We start from the raw sequence: 15414 nt of genomic DNA, 5'->3' as shown, positions 1-15414 counted from the left end.
TTTGAAAATACGGGTCTTCTTTTTACGCGGTACGTCGTTTTAAACAGTTTATCAATGACAGAGTTTTTGTTATAGTGTTCATATAGCTACGATAACGTCATGACCAGGCATCCACAAAATAGTTACTGTGTTTCTACACAAAGACTGTAATATAACTTAACACGTCTAGTATTTTCCAATAGTTATGAAGGCAGCTCCAGTGACGGATCATGGGACCAGTCATGCAACGCGGCAGTCATGGCAACATATGTCTGCAGACCGCTGACTGCAGGAAGCATGAAAACATTAACTCTAACAACTTTCCCAGCAACTTTTCAGGTGTTTGTTTGAAAGCTAAGGTAGGTTAAACTTGCAGTCAAGTATGTTAAGTTACTGTAACAAACTGTGGTAGCGGTTCAACAGGTGACTTGAGCGAAATACAGTCAGAGCTTGACTGTCGTTAAAAGGGGATGAGCGTCATCGTTAATTAGCTAAGCTAGCAGGCTAACTAAGCTGCTAGTTTGGTTAACGTTACTCTGACGCATATGTCGGTAAAATGAACTGTATTCTCATGATGTGAACAACATGGACGTGTGTTGGTGAACGTAATTTACCACCGTTTGCTCAGTTGCCAACTCAACAAAGCTAAAAGTGGCTCGCGAACATGTCCGGGGAGCGCGCGCCTTTGCCAGCCGGGAGTAACGGCCTGCTCCGGGGAAACCGTACGAGGTCTTACGGTAGCCTGGTTCGGTCTCCGCTCTCTCCGGTTCGACAGAGACGCATTGAACACAAAATTCAGCCGGGAGAAACACTACAAGGCCTGGCCCTGAAATATGGAGTGTCTGTAAGTATTATTCACGACCAAAACTATCCTGTTTCTGTCTCTGTTTACTTTCTCTAGCAATGCATTTAAAGGATTTATTAGAATTGGTTTATACTGTGATCTTGACTTCCCCTGTAGTATAGTATGTAGTATATAAACGTATGTAATGCTATTTGCTTCAAACACTATGTTTTATAGTGTTATTGTTTTATTTTTTTACATGTTTTATTTTTTTTATTTTCTTGGCTGTTACCAGACTTTCTCTAACTCAGTGGTCAAGTAAGATAAAGATGATCATGAGACTGGCATGTGTAAGTAAAATGGTGCTAAATTTGTTAAAGGAATACATTGAAAAGCAGGAGAATGCTTTAATTTGGATTACTTATTCAGTTGTTACCAATTTGTGTGCTGAGGAAGAGCATCCACCTTAAATGTCTAAAGTACAATAAAGCAAAAATTATCAGCCAACTTTTTATGACACTGCAAGATGAGCTATATCAAGTTTAAAATGAATTTTGCAAAAGGCTGACAAGACTATCCTCTCTTACAGATGGAGCAAATCAAAAGAGCGAACAGGATGTACACCAACGACTCCATATTCCTGAAGAAGTCCTTGTCCATCCCGGTGATGTCAGACTCTGACCAGTGTGTGAACGGGGTGGATTTGAATTTAGAGGACAGTGAAGAAGACAATGCTGGCAGAGGTTCGGCTCAGAATGGGCACACGGAGCGCTCCTCTGAGGAGAAGCGAGATGATGGCAGTGACATCGTGTCAGACCTCACTCCGGTGGATTTTCTGAAAAGGTTGGATGGTTTGATAAGCCAGTCCAAGCAGGCTGCTGTCAAAGGATGCCAGGATGCGGAGAGAAGGTATGTCTGCCTGCCTGTCACTGCTCGCTTGTTTACACTGCTTGTTCAGACACAGTCATGCTCTGTGTTTGTGGTGCGACAGGGGCCTCAAGTCTTGCCATCTTAGTTGCGTCAGTGCTGAAGGTTTGCATTCCGACATGAATATCTTTATTTTGTTGACAACCCCAAATACCAACCAGTTAATGTTGTTAAGTTTCCCATTCATTAATTCACTCCATTGACTTTTAAGAAAATCCATCCATCCATCCATCCATTATCTGTACATTATATGTACGCCGCTTAATCCTCTGCAGGGTCGCGGCTTTTAAGAAAATCCTTAGACAAAATGTTAATCCTTGGATATCCTCTTTGTGGTCGTCAACAAGTTAGAAATAACACATCTGTTTAGTTGTATTTCCCAAAAATGATGCCGATGTCCAGTTTGAACATTGTATCTGCAAAACTTCATGAACTTTGCAGATACTATATGTTCAGGTTGGTCCACTTGATGATGTAGAGGAATTACTGTGGCATTGGATCCAATATGTAAATATCAGCAAAGGATTATTTTATCTGGGATAAACTTTGATGCTGACTTCTGGTATGAGCTGCTACATGAACCTCCTTATGTCTACAAGTATAGCGATTAATGAGAGCTGCAAAGATTAAATTGATTGTCAACAATTAAATGAACTGCCAACTATTTTGATTATAGGTTAGAAAAAAAAAGTCAGATTTCTCTTATTCCAGCCTCTTAAATGTGAATATCTGCTGGTTTCTTTTCTCCTCAGTGACAGCAGACTGTATATTTTTGATATTTAAGGAAATCATCTTGGACTTTGCGAAAACTGATCAACATTTTTCCTCATTTTCTTACAGCTAATTAATAAAGAAAATAATCAACATGAAAGTTATGTAGTAAGCTACAGCACTAGACTCAATAGATCCACCCATCTCTCCGGTCTCCTCATTCATATGAAGCACTTCCTGCTTTAACACCACGTGTGAAAATTAAAAATGAGATAATCAAAATGTGTTAGTTTCAAATTGATTTGATTCATAGGCGACTGGCTTGATATTCTATCATACTCTCATAGCAAGAGGTGGTCTATCAAAAATCACTGTAAGCTGTGGGACTCTGCGGCTGTCAGCCTCAGACTCACGGTATCTTTTCATCTGTTTATTTATCACAGGGTTGCCGCCCTGGAAGCAGCTTGCCTCAGCAGGACGTCAGACTGGCGGCCACTCACAAGGTCACAGAGTGCCACTTCATCTTCCACACTGCAGCAGCAGGCGCCACATGGAGCAGTACCCCTAACTATCACCAAACTCACTAAGAAACTGAGAGACAGGGAAGATGAGATCTTCCAGCTGTGACCTATTGTTTCTGCTGTGTCACTCTGATCATTTGAGAAACTTTTGGCAGAGCGCCGCAGGATTTGGCCTTCAGGATGAAAGAGCATTACGGATAAAGGAATATATCTCCAGTGATACCCCTGCTGCTGTATGGACTTGGAGCTTGAAAGTATTTTTTTTAAATTGCCATTTAATATAGATGGGAAGTTACACTGTCTTGTATCAGGTTTTTAAAAGAAAAATTGCACTTGTGTAGCCTTTTTTAATTTATTTGTTGGAACAAGCTTTAGATTTAAAAAAAAAAGCTCCATATTCTCTTACAGCTGCGTTTGGCTTGTTCTCACAAGCCGGAAAAAGAGTGTGAACTGTTCAAAATTAGAATTTGCGGTCACATGTTGGTTCTTAGTCACGTGACTCTTCATATGGTGGTTCAACATGTGGTTTGTGTGTAATGCTACCTCACAGCTTGTTAATGCAAAGTTGTCTCACTAAACCCTTCTGCTACGGTATGTTAAGTATGAAATCACCCTGAAATTGTTCTGTAACTGCTGAAGAGTGGAATCTTTAATAAGAAAGGAGCCTTTTAGAGTATACATTGACGGCACTCTTTTATTGTTTGTAATGGGCATATTTTTTATTTCAGAAGATTTGTGTAGCTCATTTTAAAACAACAATAATAATAAAAAGTCTGTTCAGTCATCTGGTTCAGGTCTGAATATATGTATTTGTCTACAATTGTCTAGAAGGTTGAGCTCTCTTGTTCCTCATAACAGCACCTCCAGAATCTCTTGACTCTCATTAGCACTTAATCTTTAAACATCTTTCTGTAATTTGAAAGATCAATAGACTTTTCTGCATATATTGGCAAATTATTAGCTAAATTACAATGTTTGACTCCTGTATAAGATGAGTGTCGAGCAAGGACTTTATTTTTTTTTCTTTGTCTGTTGATGTTCGGTGTCTTTTGTCATGTAAAACCAAAGAATAACACCAGTGATCCAATCTTTAGAAAAACATGAATTACAGGATTAGCATTCAAGCTTGTGCAGTCAACACCGTTTAAGAGTCAATCTTTTCCGTTCGTGCTCCTAAACATGTTTTGAAGCTGAGACTACAAAGTGTTGTGTAAGTAATTGTCCACTGTGGGGTCATTGGCTTTATTATCGGCTGCATTGTCTTCCAGACATCTCAGTAAATACAGCACGTTGAGTTGCTGAGGCGTCATCTCGACCACCAGATGGCAGTGCTTTATTACAGTGGCATTGTTCCCCGTCTGTTCTCATGATGCAATCTGACCAGCTGTTTCAACTCCTCCTCCTCCTCCTCACAATACATAACATCAGTAGCTCTGAATTAAACATTTCAAGGTCAAATATTAAACATGGGCTTAAATTTGATAATCAAAATAAACAGCTGATAGTATAAACCAGTTTATATTCAAGTTTGGTTGCTGTGAACTTTGTCTGAATAGACAAGTATATATCACAATTAACATCATATATATATGATCACCTCTTAACAGTAAAAACTTGAGCATTTGACTCAACCAACTTATTTTTTTTTGATCCCACATACTCTTTGAGAACGACGGGGCAGCAGTTTTGTTCTCAAATCACTTGTCTTACGTTGCCAGTCCTCAGCAGCAGTAAGACCAATTTTGTCCACCAGTTATGAGTCTCAAGTGAGTCTGACTGTAGCTCTCCCAGTGTCTGACTTGCATTTCATTGTTTCTATGTCATATTGTCCCATCCTCGACCAGTTTGTTGAGTCCTTTGCAGATCTTGGTTAGGTTGGGTCTGAAGGGGCCACTGGGGTTGTATAGTTTGGCAAGGAGGTCCGGGTTGGAGTAATGGTTGAAGACGTGGTTGATGCGACCATGGGACTTAGGGGTGAGGTGGGTGTTGACCAGCTTCAGCAGCAGATCCCTGCTGCTATTCAGGATCTCCTCCATCACTTCCTTGTCGAAGGTGAAGTCCACCTGCACCAGGTAGGAGAAATATAGAAAGTTATTACCGTGGGGGTGAATCTATATTTTCAATAACTGGCTAAATCTAATAAGGGATTTTTTTGGTTTGAGATTGTATTCAGGATATCTGCTCATCCACAAAAAGAAATAAATGTGTTAAAGGAAATGTTCACCCAAAATTGAAAAATTCAGTCATTGTCAACTCGCTCTCATGCTGAGGGACAGTTGGGTGTAAGAAAAAAGTTTTGTAGTCCACAAGACTCTTCTGGAACGTCACAGCAAAACAGTGTTGCAGCATTTTCCTAAACAACTCAAGTAGCTGCATGTGTTTTTTTTAATGTTATAAAATAAGTCATTTTTGACTGAACCTATCCTTTAAATGCTGCTACATACAGTTCTTAGCGGTATTCATTTCTCATCTAGCAATGACAACCTTTCATGCAGTTAAATATAAGATCAGACTGCGGAACAAACTTATTTGTGTTCTGTCATGTGTCACTGATGACCAGTGATGGTACGTACATTCTGTGCTGTAATCAAGTGTCTTTGTTTTCTGCTACTCAATCCATCCACATCCACTTGATCCAGATATTGTACTTTTCACCCCTCAACATTCATGTGAGAACTTGCGCTACTAGTTACTTTGCAGATTACATGATGTAGCAGAGCCATTAACACATTTTGAAATTAATTCATGGGCATTTGGATTAAAAGAAAAACAGACTCTGATGAAATGAATTTTATCGAACATTCTGCAGCTGTCTTGATTTACTGATTCATCTGTGTTAAAATATAGTCATTTTTTCCCCACATCAGTAAGTGTGAACAAGTTCTTGCTTTTTAAAGCCACCATATATCTTGTACAGTAAATGTTTGATATGTCCTAACGCACCTCGTAGAAGCTGATAGCCGTCATCGCCCCCATGTGCAGCTTCTTCTTGAAATCTGTGGCCACTCCCAGCTCTTCTGTGCTAAAACGGTTGTTCCTGAACAGCAGGCCAATCTTCACGGCGATCTTGATCAGGTCTTTGATCACCTTCTGGGCCTCTGATTTATTGCCTGAGAAGTCTCTGGAGACGTGGTACAGTTCATCCAGGATCTCGCTGGTGGTGTCGTCAATGAACATTTGGACCGAGGCCTTGGTGGCCATCTTGCTGAGGATCTTCTTCTGTGCCCTCAAGGCCATGTCCTTTGAGCTGAATTCCATGGTTGCCTGAATTGACATGGAGAAGGAAAAAACATTTTGATGAGTAAAAAACATTTAATTTTTGGCCTAAAGATAGACCGTCTAATAATTAAACCTGCCACTGCCAAAACAATGACAGCTATGGAGGTTGTTTGATGTTCTGACCAGCGAGAGGAGTGACCGACTGTTCAAAAGCAACGATCAGGACTCCTAAAAACGATTAGTGTGGCTGCTATTGAAATCAGTTAGAACTCGAGAGTATATTTAATTGAAAGAAGAGCAAAAAGATAACCATGAAGACTTTCCACAATGGAAAAGATACTGTTGCTCTTCTCCTGACTGGCTTTGGAAAGAGATTTATTTGACAACTGGTGCCCTGGTGGCTCTTTCCTTCTACATCTCATGGTTCATTTATCTGCATGGTTGACTGTAGCCTGTGATAGACCTGGGGCTCATCCTGTCACCTGCCAGGTTTTTTTTTTTGCCCTTTGCCAAACTATTTCGAAAAAGGTGACCTACCGGTTGGTTCTGTGTAACAAACCATCTGGTGTGGCAGGTTAATACATTAGGACTTCTTTCAAAACGACATCATTACACTGCTCGTGGTACTCCCAAGTCAGAAAGGCAAAAAAAAGGACCGCTTTCTGAGTGGATTATTAACTCATTGGTGCATGAGAAAATTGCTTTTCAGCAGTTGGAAATATTCACTAACGCTATACCTGACACCAGATTATAAGTCACTCAGTCACAGTGTTCCCTTTTCTCCATCGCATGTATAAAAATATAAAATGTAAGATGGCCCACTCCACCAAAAATACTGAAGATATTCTTAGGTGCAGCCTTCAATGAAGAGGAAGACCAACATTTTCACACCTGGTTGCTGCTCAACACTGCTGCTGTGTTTTACTGCCAGACAGCCAGCAGCTTCAGTGGAGTAGTTGGAGGTTAAGTGCCATGTTCAAGGGCCAACTGTTTGTTGTGATGGCGGCTGGGGAGAGCAACACATGTTCGCCTCTCTTATCCAAATTTCACAGATCATCTAGGGGATATGAACTGGCGACACTCCAGTCATTAGTCTGACTCTGTAACCTTCAGCTTACTTGCAGATGTAATATCAGTAACACAATTCTTTAGAAAATTCAAGCTCAAATATTTGGCCATTTGTAGAAGTATATTCACATCCCCTCGGCGGAAAATTAACAGACACTTAAAAATTCAGTGTCAGATTTGAAAGTCAGCTTTAATGTTGTTCGTTCCAGTGTTTGTTTTTGTGTCTTACATGCACATATGAAGCCAAAAGGGAAAAGGAACCATGGAAGAGACTCCGCAGAGGCTTTTAATTTCTCCACTGAGATTTTAACCACTCCCAGCATCCATCACAGACAAACCCCCCCAGGGAGGTCATCATCCGCTCGCATACAGCCGACTATGACACAACTGCAAAATCCCCTGTTTATCTTTGATTGTCAACACAGTTTGGATTAATTCCTTTTTAATTGAGCTTAATTGTCCCCCTAATCTCTAACATGAGAAACGGGCAGATTTGCGGTGAATCATTCGCAGAGGAAAAACTACATTTTTTTTACTGAGCTGACGTTCTGATTAAAGAGGCGAACAAAGACTGGGCAAGCAAAAAATAAGGTTATATTCCCCCATCAACAAAACAAAGATTGAAAGGATCAGAGTAACATGACTCTCAGAGAAGATGAAGCAAATATGTGTCCTGGTAGAATACTTATGCCTGATAGATAAATCCTAGGTTTATACCACAAAACCACACATAAAGAAAAAGACTTAAGTGTAATTCTTTAAACCCTGCTTCACCTTAATCCAGAGTATTTGCTGTGAGTAAGACAGAATCAACAGAAGGCATTCAGTTCTCTTGCATGCACCAGTTCCTCTGAGACTTCTGCGTATCCTCTCTTTACTTCCTGCGATCCATTTATATTCACGCATTTATAGACCCGAAGTGTGCGAGCGGGCCTGCAGAAAGTTACAGAGTATCTTTGTGTGTAATTTTCCACCCTTAACATTACTTCTGGCCTGTGTGAACAAGTATCTGAGAGGAGCAGGAGGGCTGCATAGCTGAGGCAGGCCCATGCCTGCTGTTTCCAGATTACATCAGTGATGGGGAAAGAGCAGAAAAGTCACCATCCTGAACCCAAAGGCTGCCGTAATTACTGGCCTTGGGTCTGCCATTTGGTAGAACGACACCTTATCTGTCATGGAAACATGCAATAAACAGGATTCGTTTGCCAATAGTCAATTGGCTTTGTATCACTACGGTGTTGGTGGTACATCCAGCTGAACAATGGTAAACATCTCTCCCTTTCGCCTGCAGCCAGTCGCTCTCTCACTCTGCCAGAAGAAATCCATCATGGGCTGTTTTATCAAATACAGATTGTACTTCTGCATTTTCGTACCCTTGGACGCAGGGTAGTGTAGTCTGATCGAGGCGTGTCTCACAAAACTCCATCAAAGTGTCTGAGCTAGGCAGTGCTGATATACTGCAGACCATGATTCTGTGACTACGCTGCCTGTTTCTAGTCTACAGTGTTATTTTAGCATACTGTTTAGTGGCAGCGGCAAAAGTCTGAGAACAGGAAGTTGCACCATGTTGATCCTGTATTGTGAAAACAGACAGAGAAAGATCACAGATCACACACTGTGATATTGTTCAATGCTTCTTAAATATTAACCCAGATCCCCTAAAGCAGTGTGTTTTAATGTAGTCTTTAGCTTTAATGTGACATTGTTTGTCATCTGCTGGAAGAAATGTGTATAGTAACAAAGTATAAATACTTCATTATTGTACTTTACTCGAGTATTTACAACTTCTTACTTTCCCTCCCTACATCTGAACACAAATATCTGAACTTTCTTCTCCTCACATGTTCTAAACAAGCGTTTGCCTGTAGTTTGAAGGCACTTGAGGGGAATTATCTCATTGTTTTGTTTTTGCATCATTGCCCACAAGACTGATTTCAGCCTATCATTGCATACCAGGCACGGCAGATGAGGCGAGATGAGACGACATTAAAGATGGAAACAGAATTTTTTTTCCTTTGCTTTACCGAACCCAACATGTGTCTATTTGACACCCTGGGAATGAGACGCAACAATCAACTATCTTTGTGGTGCGTTCAGGAACAGCTGGAACAAAATCCGTACTGATTCTACCTTTTAATTTTTATATTCTTTGAATTATATTGATATGATGTGAGCTTAAGTTAGCTTTGCACAGAAATGGACGGTAGAAATGTCCTTCAGATTGATGCCTTTTACTTTAACACTGTCTCTTTCTTACTTTTTACATGAGTAACAAGTTGAATCAGCACCTTGAGTCTTTTTTTTACACAAGTATCTGTACTTCTACTTGAGTAGAGAATGTGTGTTTCTTTAGCACCTCTGCCAGCTGGCCGCCCTACTGTTTCCTGTTTCAAAACGGGTGATGAGCGTAAACCACGAACCGTGTTAACTCACCTATCAGCGGGAGTGCTCATCGGCCTGGTACATTCTGATTGTTGTAGGTTTTTGAGCAAATGGGAACACCACAATCCTTTTATCTCTGCTTCCTGTGTCGTTCAACTGCATAACCAGCCCATTTTTATTCAGGGGCCATCTCTCCGGTGGTGAAATACTTCTTAAAGTACTGCATGTTGTCTGTAAGCTGTCAGTAAAATGACTGCCTGATGGCTGCTTTAATGTTCGTGCATGGCAGACAGCATTTTTCAAATGATGACATTCTCGTCTAACTCCAGCGATGCACAGTCAGCACTGTCGGCAAACGACTCCACGACCCACTAATAAACAAAGAAAGCGATCCGGTCGCATTAACGATCATATCATGCAAATAGGCGGCGCTCGCTCCGATTCTCCCCACCGCAAATCCCAGCTGCGACATCCATAATAAGCAAACAGACACTTTTATAGGATTCCTAACGCGGTTCTGCTTTACATGCACAGCCATTAGTTCTGAACAAGTGTCACATTTCTAATAGCTCGCTTTGTTACAAAAGCTTTGGGTTCCCTGTGGGGAATTAAAGAACATTCATTAGATTAATTTCCCTGAACGGTGATAATGGAAGTGGAGCAGCATGATAGCTGTTTCAGATTCATGCTCCAATCTCATTTATTTGCTAAAAAGACTGCAGGGATTTGAGGGACATGCACTGTGCGTAGTCACCAGCCAGTATTCCACATAGTGAAATGTAACTCCGCAGCTGGAGACGGCTTGCTGCTTGGCTGTTCTGTTGCGCCTATATTGTTTATCTTATGCAGATCTGTCAGGGCGGGGGGGTTTCAGGACACTTGGAGAGTGTTGAAACATTTCTGTGTTAAAGCAGCACATTGCCATGAAACCACTTTCCTTTAATGGATGTCCTTTCGCTCAATCACATCGAGGACGCTTTGAATGTTGAGCATCAATTTGCTGGTGCAGATGGATTGAAGAGGGCTTTTAAGCATCGGCTCATGGTTGACATCCAACAGGGAGGGACTGCGTTCCACGTTCAAGTGTTTCTTTCCCTCCCAAATGCATGACTGAACTGACAAGCACCTGTGTGCGCCGCGAGACCCAATACTGTGAAAAAACAGCAGAGCAGATGGTCATATTTGGTTTCAGAGTTACCATAACAGACGGGCAGCAGGAATCTTTAAACGTTCGGTTAATGGACGGTCGAAGAGAGAGTGCTGATTGGTGGAGCCATCCAAGCAGGCCGGAGAGGTAAATATTTAGCATTCCTGGGATGACTGCAGCCTCAGTGTTTGTGTACATGCGTGAACATGTGTGCATGTGGATGTGCATTTTTGAGTGAAAGTGGTTTCCGGTTGTTTTTGGTGCTTTTTAAAAGAAAATGTAGGATTAGTTTTTATGTGTGTTTGTTTGTTTGTTTTTTTTTGGGTCCTCATATGTAATAAATCCTCTCTGAGAGCTTAGAGGGGGGATTCACCAAGCCCCCTTTTTGACTCAGCTGATCAAAATGCTCCTTGTTCTGTTACTAGAGGGCAGCGGGGGCCTCGTTACGATCAGCTCGACAGATGGACGTCCTCGCTGACTTTCAGCATCAGGCTCTGGGCCGTCTACACTGATGACACTGAGAGGAGGCGGTCAGGTCTCTTTTTAGCCGCCCGCAGCCTTTGATCAGGTTGAACAATGAGAATGTTCCAGGAAAAAAGCAAACAAACATAGAGGAGCTGTATCACTCAATCAGTCAGAAACAAGGAGGCTGTTGTTGAAAGGTCATCACTGAGCCACACGGTGGTAGAGACACGTATTTTCTCCCGGTGATGAACCGGAGAGGATTTAGCAGTAACGGTGTTTCTGTGTACGTCGACAGCAGCTCTCTGTGCTCGATGCGTGCCGGGATGAAGCGTCACTTCCGCTGTGTGTTTTGAACCAGGGGCATCACGGCAACAGGCTGAGATGGTAATCTTGTGGTTAGCTTCTCGAGTAGCAGGAGGATATTAAAGTTTGTAATGATTCATTTGGTTTCGTGTTTTACTGCACTCATTTCCTTCTGTATTCCACAGACCTTGCACTTCGACATAAATTCCTCAATAAACTTGTTCTAGTAATAGGCAAGGAAGCATTTTGAAATCCTTCAAAAAGCACATATTACAGTTGCTTTTTCAACATTGCACAACCCTTCTGAATTGTCGTTGCTCAACCCTACCCCGTCCGTCTACAGCGGCCTCAAAAGGGAAGCGAAACAGGCGACGGTTGGCGAAACAACCGGCTGCCATCCGCCGAGGCCCCACAGGTTGCGTTTGTGCCTCATATCTGCACCGCAACGTTGGTGACATCTTTTACTGTCTCTGACCCAACGTGATTCAAATCAAAGTAGGCCAGTGAAGGAGGGAAAAGTCCACTGCTTCGAGATTTGAGTTGAGCAACTCCCAGAGTGCGCAAACACACAAGTGTGAGCTCCACATCTGTTCTTGTCACACTGTACTTGTTCCAGCATGACTGTGAGTGTACATGCATGTCTCCCAACCCCGCGCTCAAGATGGGGAAGTGAGAGAAGTCACATAATTTCTGTTCAAATCCTCCCTTCAGCTTCTTCTGGCTGTCTACGGTGAATATGCTTAATTTTTTCCAAGAACAAAAAAGCGGAGAGTCTAATCTGGGCCTGTAGAGTTTTATTTAGTTTTTTTTTATCGTACTGATACATGAACACGGCAGAAGTGTCTTACCTGAGTGTGTGTGTTCTGAGTCCCCCTCCCTCCTGGTCTGTGTCAGATCTCTCTCTCTCTCTCTCTCCCTCCGCTGTGCCTCAGGTTGACAGCACAGGCTGGTTGATTTAATGAGATCCCTTCATCTTCACCAGAGCAGATCCAAAACCCCCCAAAAAGCAGCCCTCCTGCAGCGCTTCTGTCACTGCTGCCACCCTATCTTAAGATAGTGTTGAGTTCTACTTCCTTGAGGAACTAAATTGCTAGACACACCCCTCAGTGTGTGAGTGTGTGTGTGTCTCTCTCTCTCTCTCACTCTGTCTCACTCTCCAGCCGCTCTCTGTCTTGTGTTTCCCTCTGAAATTCAAACTCTTAAAAAAAAAAAAAAGGAAAAGAAAACTGCTGTGTTTTCTCTCTCCTGCCCCGGCTCATCACACCTTGGCGCTCTCTCTGAATCTGTCCGTCCAAACCTTCCCCACACCCGCCCACCCCCTCCTGCTCGTCTCTGTACTGCTGACGTTGTGCCTCTGCTTGTTCTGACAAGTGAAAACCCCAGAAAGAATTTAGCCATAAGCCCAGTGATGCAGCCAGCTGAAAAGGGAGTGGCTTAACCCCCTTTTTTGTGTGTGTGTGTGTTCACCTTCGCTGGAATGCAGCTTCTGTCAGTGCTGCCGAGCGCCATGTCCACTCCCTGTGTGTGTGTCTCTCGTTCAAGGTAGAATCACAACAATGAGTAGCCAGGAGTGTGTCGCAGTCTGACACGCACACACACACACTCACAGGTGCATGTAGCCACAGACAACATTAAGTCAGTTTGTGTGTCACCTGCCTCTCATATTTGCTTGCAGCACCATATTTTATTGTCCTTCTGCGCTTTCCAGTTGGTTTAAAGGGGAACTGTGCAGATTTGGAGATGAAATTCAAACGTACTATTTCAATGTTTACAATACTAATGAGGTTTTAATAGAGCTGTTTTCCAGGTCTCCAGAACACTGTTTGAAGCTAGAGAGGTGGCAGGGTCCGCCACATATAAACAGTGAAGTGAAAATTATGTGAAATTGTGTTGTCAGTCATGAAAATGAACACACTTTGTTTATTAAGTTAGTTTCTTCATTAAAAAGTAAGTCAATAACGATCTTTCTCCTCTGATTAAGATTTCCACGTACTGCACCTTTAATAGGGTTAAATCAGTAACAAATAACAAACCTATTTTTAAAAAAATGTAACGCAATAATGTGTACAGATATTTAGAAACTAACCACTAATTTCCTCAAAGTTACATAGAAATTTAACATGCACGCAGCCACAGTTTTGTCTCTGACTGATTTTCATTTCTCTTTTTTTTATGAGTACTTAAATGTTATCAGCTTTTTATTTCTTTGACACTTATGATTCATATGTTTTGTGCGTATGGCTGCTGTTAAGTTAACTCCTGGAAAGATGATATTTTATTCCAACGCGTCTCTTGAAGTTGAAATTACAAATGAACCCTGGTTGAACTTGAACTAACTGCAGATGAAACGACCCACTTGTCTAAATCTGGCACTCTGACATCATCACGGTGTAAATGAGCGCACTTTGTCCCTGATAATTAATCCTGGTGAAAAACACTCTTCATAAGGTAATTCCCCCTCAGAGTGGTGAGTGTAATTGTAGTCACGACACGCTGATAAACTCGGAAGGCTGATATCACTCTTATGAATGAAGCATTGTTTGAGCCGGTGGCCATAAAAACTCATCGACCTTTTGAAGACTTATTTAAGGAAGTGAAATGCAAATACAAATGAGAGCAATGCAGGATATAACCCAGAGAAACCAGTATTGAGCCTGGTATTGTTCAATCAGCGTTGGCAGCTACAGCAAACACGTCCTACATGAGTTCAACGATTCATTTAGAATCAGGAAGTGTCCCCTGTTTGTTTATCTTTGGGTTGATCTGAATGGCAACCAGCTGTGCTGAAGTGCTGTTGGCTGGAGCCCAGGCCATTCAAAACGAGTCGTCCAATGAACTCTCGCGAATGTTAATTGTTGTCAGATGTCGGGGGGTTAAAGGTGGCGCTGAGCCCCAGCTGGACTGGAGTCCCCCGGACAGGATACCAGGCCCACCGGTGTGCGGCGTGGGCCCGAGACACACCTGCCTCTTTGTTTTACCTCCCACTCGGCCCCCTTCTGCAAGAAATTAACTCGAGCAGAGTCACGGTAAAGTTTGCAACTGCAGTATGAGGTCTGTCACCGTGGCAACAGACAGGAAGTAGTGCTTAAGCGGTTTCCTGATGGCTTCCTCTTTATCATGTAATGACATCTCACAAGGAAACATCAGCAGGGAGCTGAATATCTCTGTTTGTGTGCGAGTGTGCACGCTCGCTTGTGTTTACGTGTGTGTACGTCGCGCTCGCCCTGAGATGAGCTCTGACCCGTCTCACCATCGCACTGTACACAGCTTTACACTGCTCGCCTCTTTTGGTTATGAGATAATGAAGAGCGACTTCAATTATGTCACTTATGTTTCATTAAGAGATCACATGGACCTTCAGCCTCCAACCTGACACACACACACACACACACACACGTACAGTTACTCGCATAATGGCAGTGTGTTATCACCAGATGACTAAGACAGGAATAACTGACCTCATAACCACGGAGGTCAGGGAACTGCACCTGAAGATTTGGAGTCTGAATTGGATGGAGGGATTTGGTGAGCTTAGGTGCGTCCTGAGCTCTCGCTGCTTTTCCACTCGGAGTTATAGACTAGATGGTGAACACAGATCGAGATGAGCAGATGCTGCTCAGGAGAGGCCAGAGATTTAATTTGATCAGGATTTCACTTCTCCCCCCCCAACAGGATGATCAGATATACAAACTTCCATCCATCTCACCTCAAGGAACCAGGACATAACTAATCCATCGTTCCCAGTCCATGATTGATTAATTTATTCATGGACTCATTAAGGTGCGGTTACCAGAATTCCTCCTAGTGTCTAATGAAGAGCATTGTCTGTAGGTGACCCTGAGAAAGGCTGATATTTTATATTAGTCACATCCTCTCTGCAGTTCTGTGGAACTGCGTGGGCTGCTGTG

The 15414-nt window shown here is 42.4% G+C and overlaps 2 protein-coding genes across 4 annotated transcripts; one reads left to right on the top strand and one right to left on the bottom strand.

Annotated features, from left to right (window-relative positions):
* The first annotated feature begins 184 nt into the window (after positions 1-184).
* Positions 185-3704, top strand: lysmd1 (LysM, putative peptidoglycan-binding, domain containing 1). 2 transcript variants are annotated; one of them, XM_037073342.1, is made up of 4 exons: positions 185-338; positions 608-823; positions 1353-1672; positions 2845-3704. In XM_037073342.1, exons 2-4 carry the CDS (start codon positions 644-646, stop codon positions 3026-3028), a joined length of 684 nt encoding a protein of 227 aa, XP_036929237.1. In that variant the 5' UTR covers positions 185-338; positions 608-643; the 3' UTR covers positions 3029-3704. The 2 variants fall into 2 exon arrangements, with proteins under 2 accessions (XP_036929237.1, XP_036929238.1); XM_037073343.1 differs by having other exon boundaries at positions 210-823.
* tnfaip8l2b (tumor necrosis factor, alpha-induced protein 8-like 2b) lies at positions 3599-12757 on the bottom strand. 2 transcript variants are annotated; one of them, XM_037073346.1, is made up of 3 exons: positions 12361-12757; positions 5866-6190; positions 3599-4985 (listed from the first exon to the last, which is right to left on the bottom strand). In XM_037073346.1, the coding sequence occupies exons 2-3, from the start codon at positions 6178-6180 to the stop codon at positions 4743-4745; spliced, it is 558 nt and encodes a 185-aa protein (XP_036929241.1). In that variant the 5' UTR covers positions 6181-6190; positions 12361-12757; the 3' UTR covers positions 3599-4742. The 2 variants fall into 2 exon arrangements, with proteins under 2 accessions (XP_036929241.1, XP_036929239.1); XM_037073344.1 differs by having other exon boundaries at positions 5866-6186; positions 12355-12743.
* Between the last annotated feature and the right edge of the window lie 2657 nt (positions 12758-15414).

Source organism: Acanthopagrus latus, chromosome 17 (genome assembly GCF_904848185.1).
Source record: "Acanthopagrus latus isolate v.2019 chromosome 17, fAcaLat1.1, whole genome shotgun sequence".
Classification (NCBI taxonomy): Eukaryota; Metazoa; Chordata; class Actinopteri; order Spariformes; family Sparidae; genus Acanthopagrus; species Acanthopagrus latus.
Note: the sequence above shows the minus strand (reverse complement) of the source record. Positions and strands in the feature narration are given on the sequence as shown.

What these genes read in the sequence shown, in the direction of transcription:
- lysmd1 (XM_037073342.1), top strand. Translation starts at nt 644, where the DNA reads ATGTCCGGGGAGCGCGCGCCTTTGCCAGCCGGGAGTAACGGCCTGCTC. An exon ending in CCCTGAAATATGGAGTGTCT is followed by an intron (nt 824 to 1,352) that starts GTAAGTATTATT and finishes CCTCTCTTACAG; the next exon opens with ATGGAGCAAATCAAAAGAGC. An exon ending in TGCCAGGATGCGGAGAGAAG is followed by an intron (nt 1,673 to 2,844) that starts GTATGTCTGCCT and finishes TATTTATCACAG; the next exon opens with GGTTGCCGCCCTGGAAGCAG.
- tnfaip8l2b (XM_037073346.1), bottom strand. Translation starts at nt 6,180, where the DNA reads ATGGAATTCAGCTCAAAGGACATGGCCTTGAGGGCACAGAAGAAGATC. An exon ending in CGGCTATCAGCTTCTACGAG is followed by an intron (nt 4,986 to 5,865) that starts GTGCGTTAGGAC and finishes TACCTGGTGCAG; the next exon opens with GTGGACTTCACCTTCGACAA.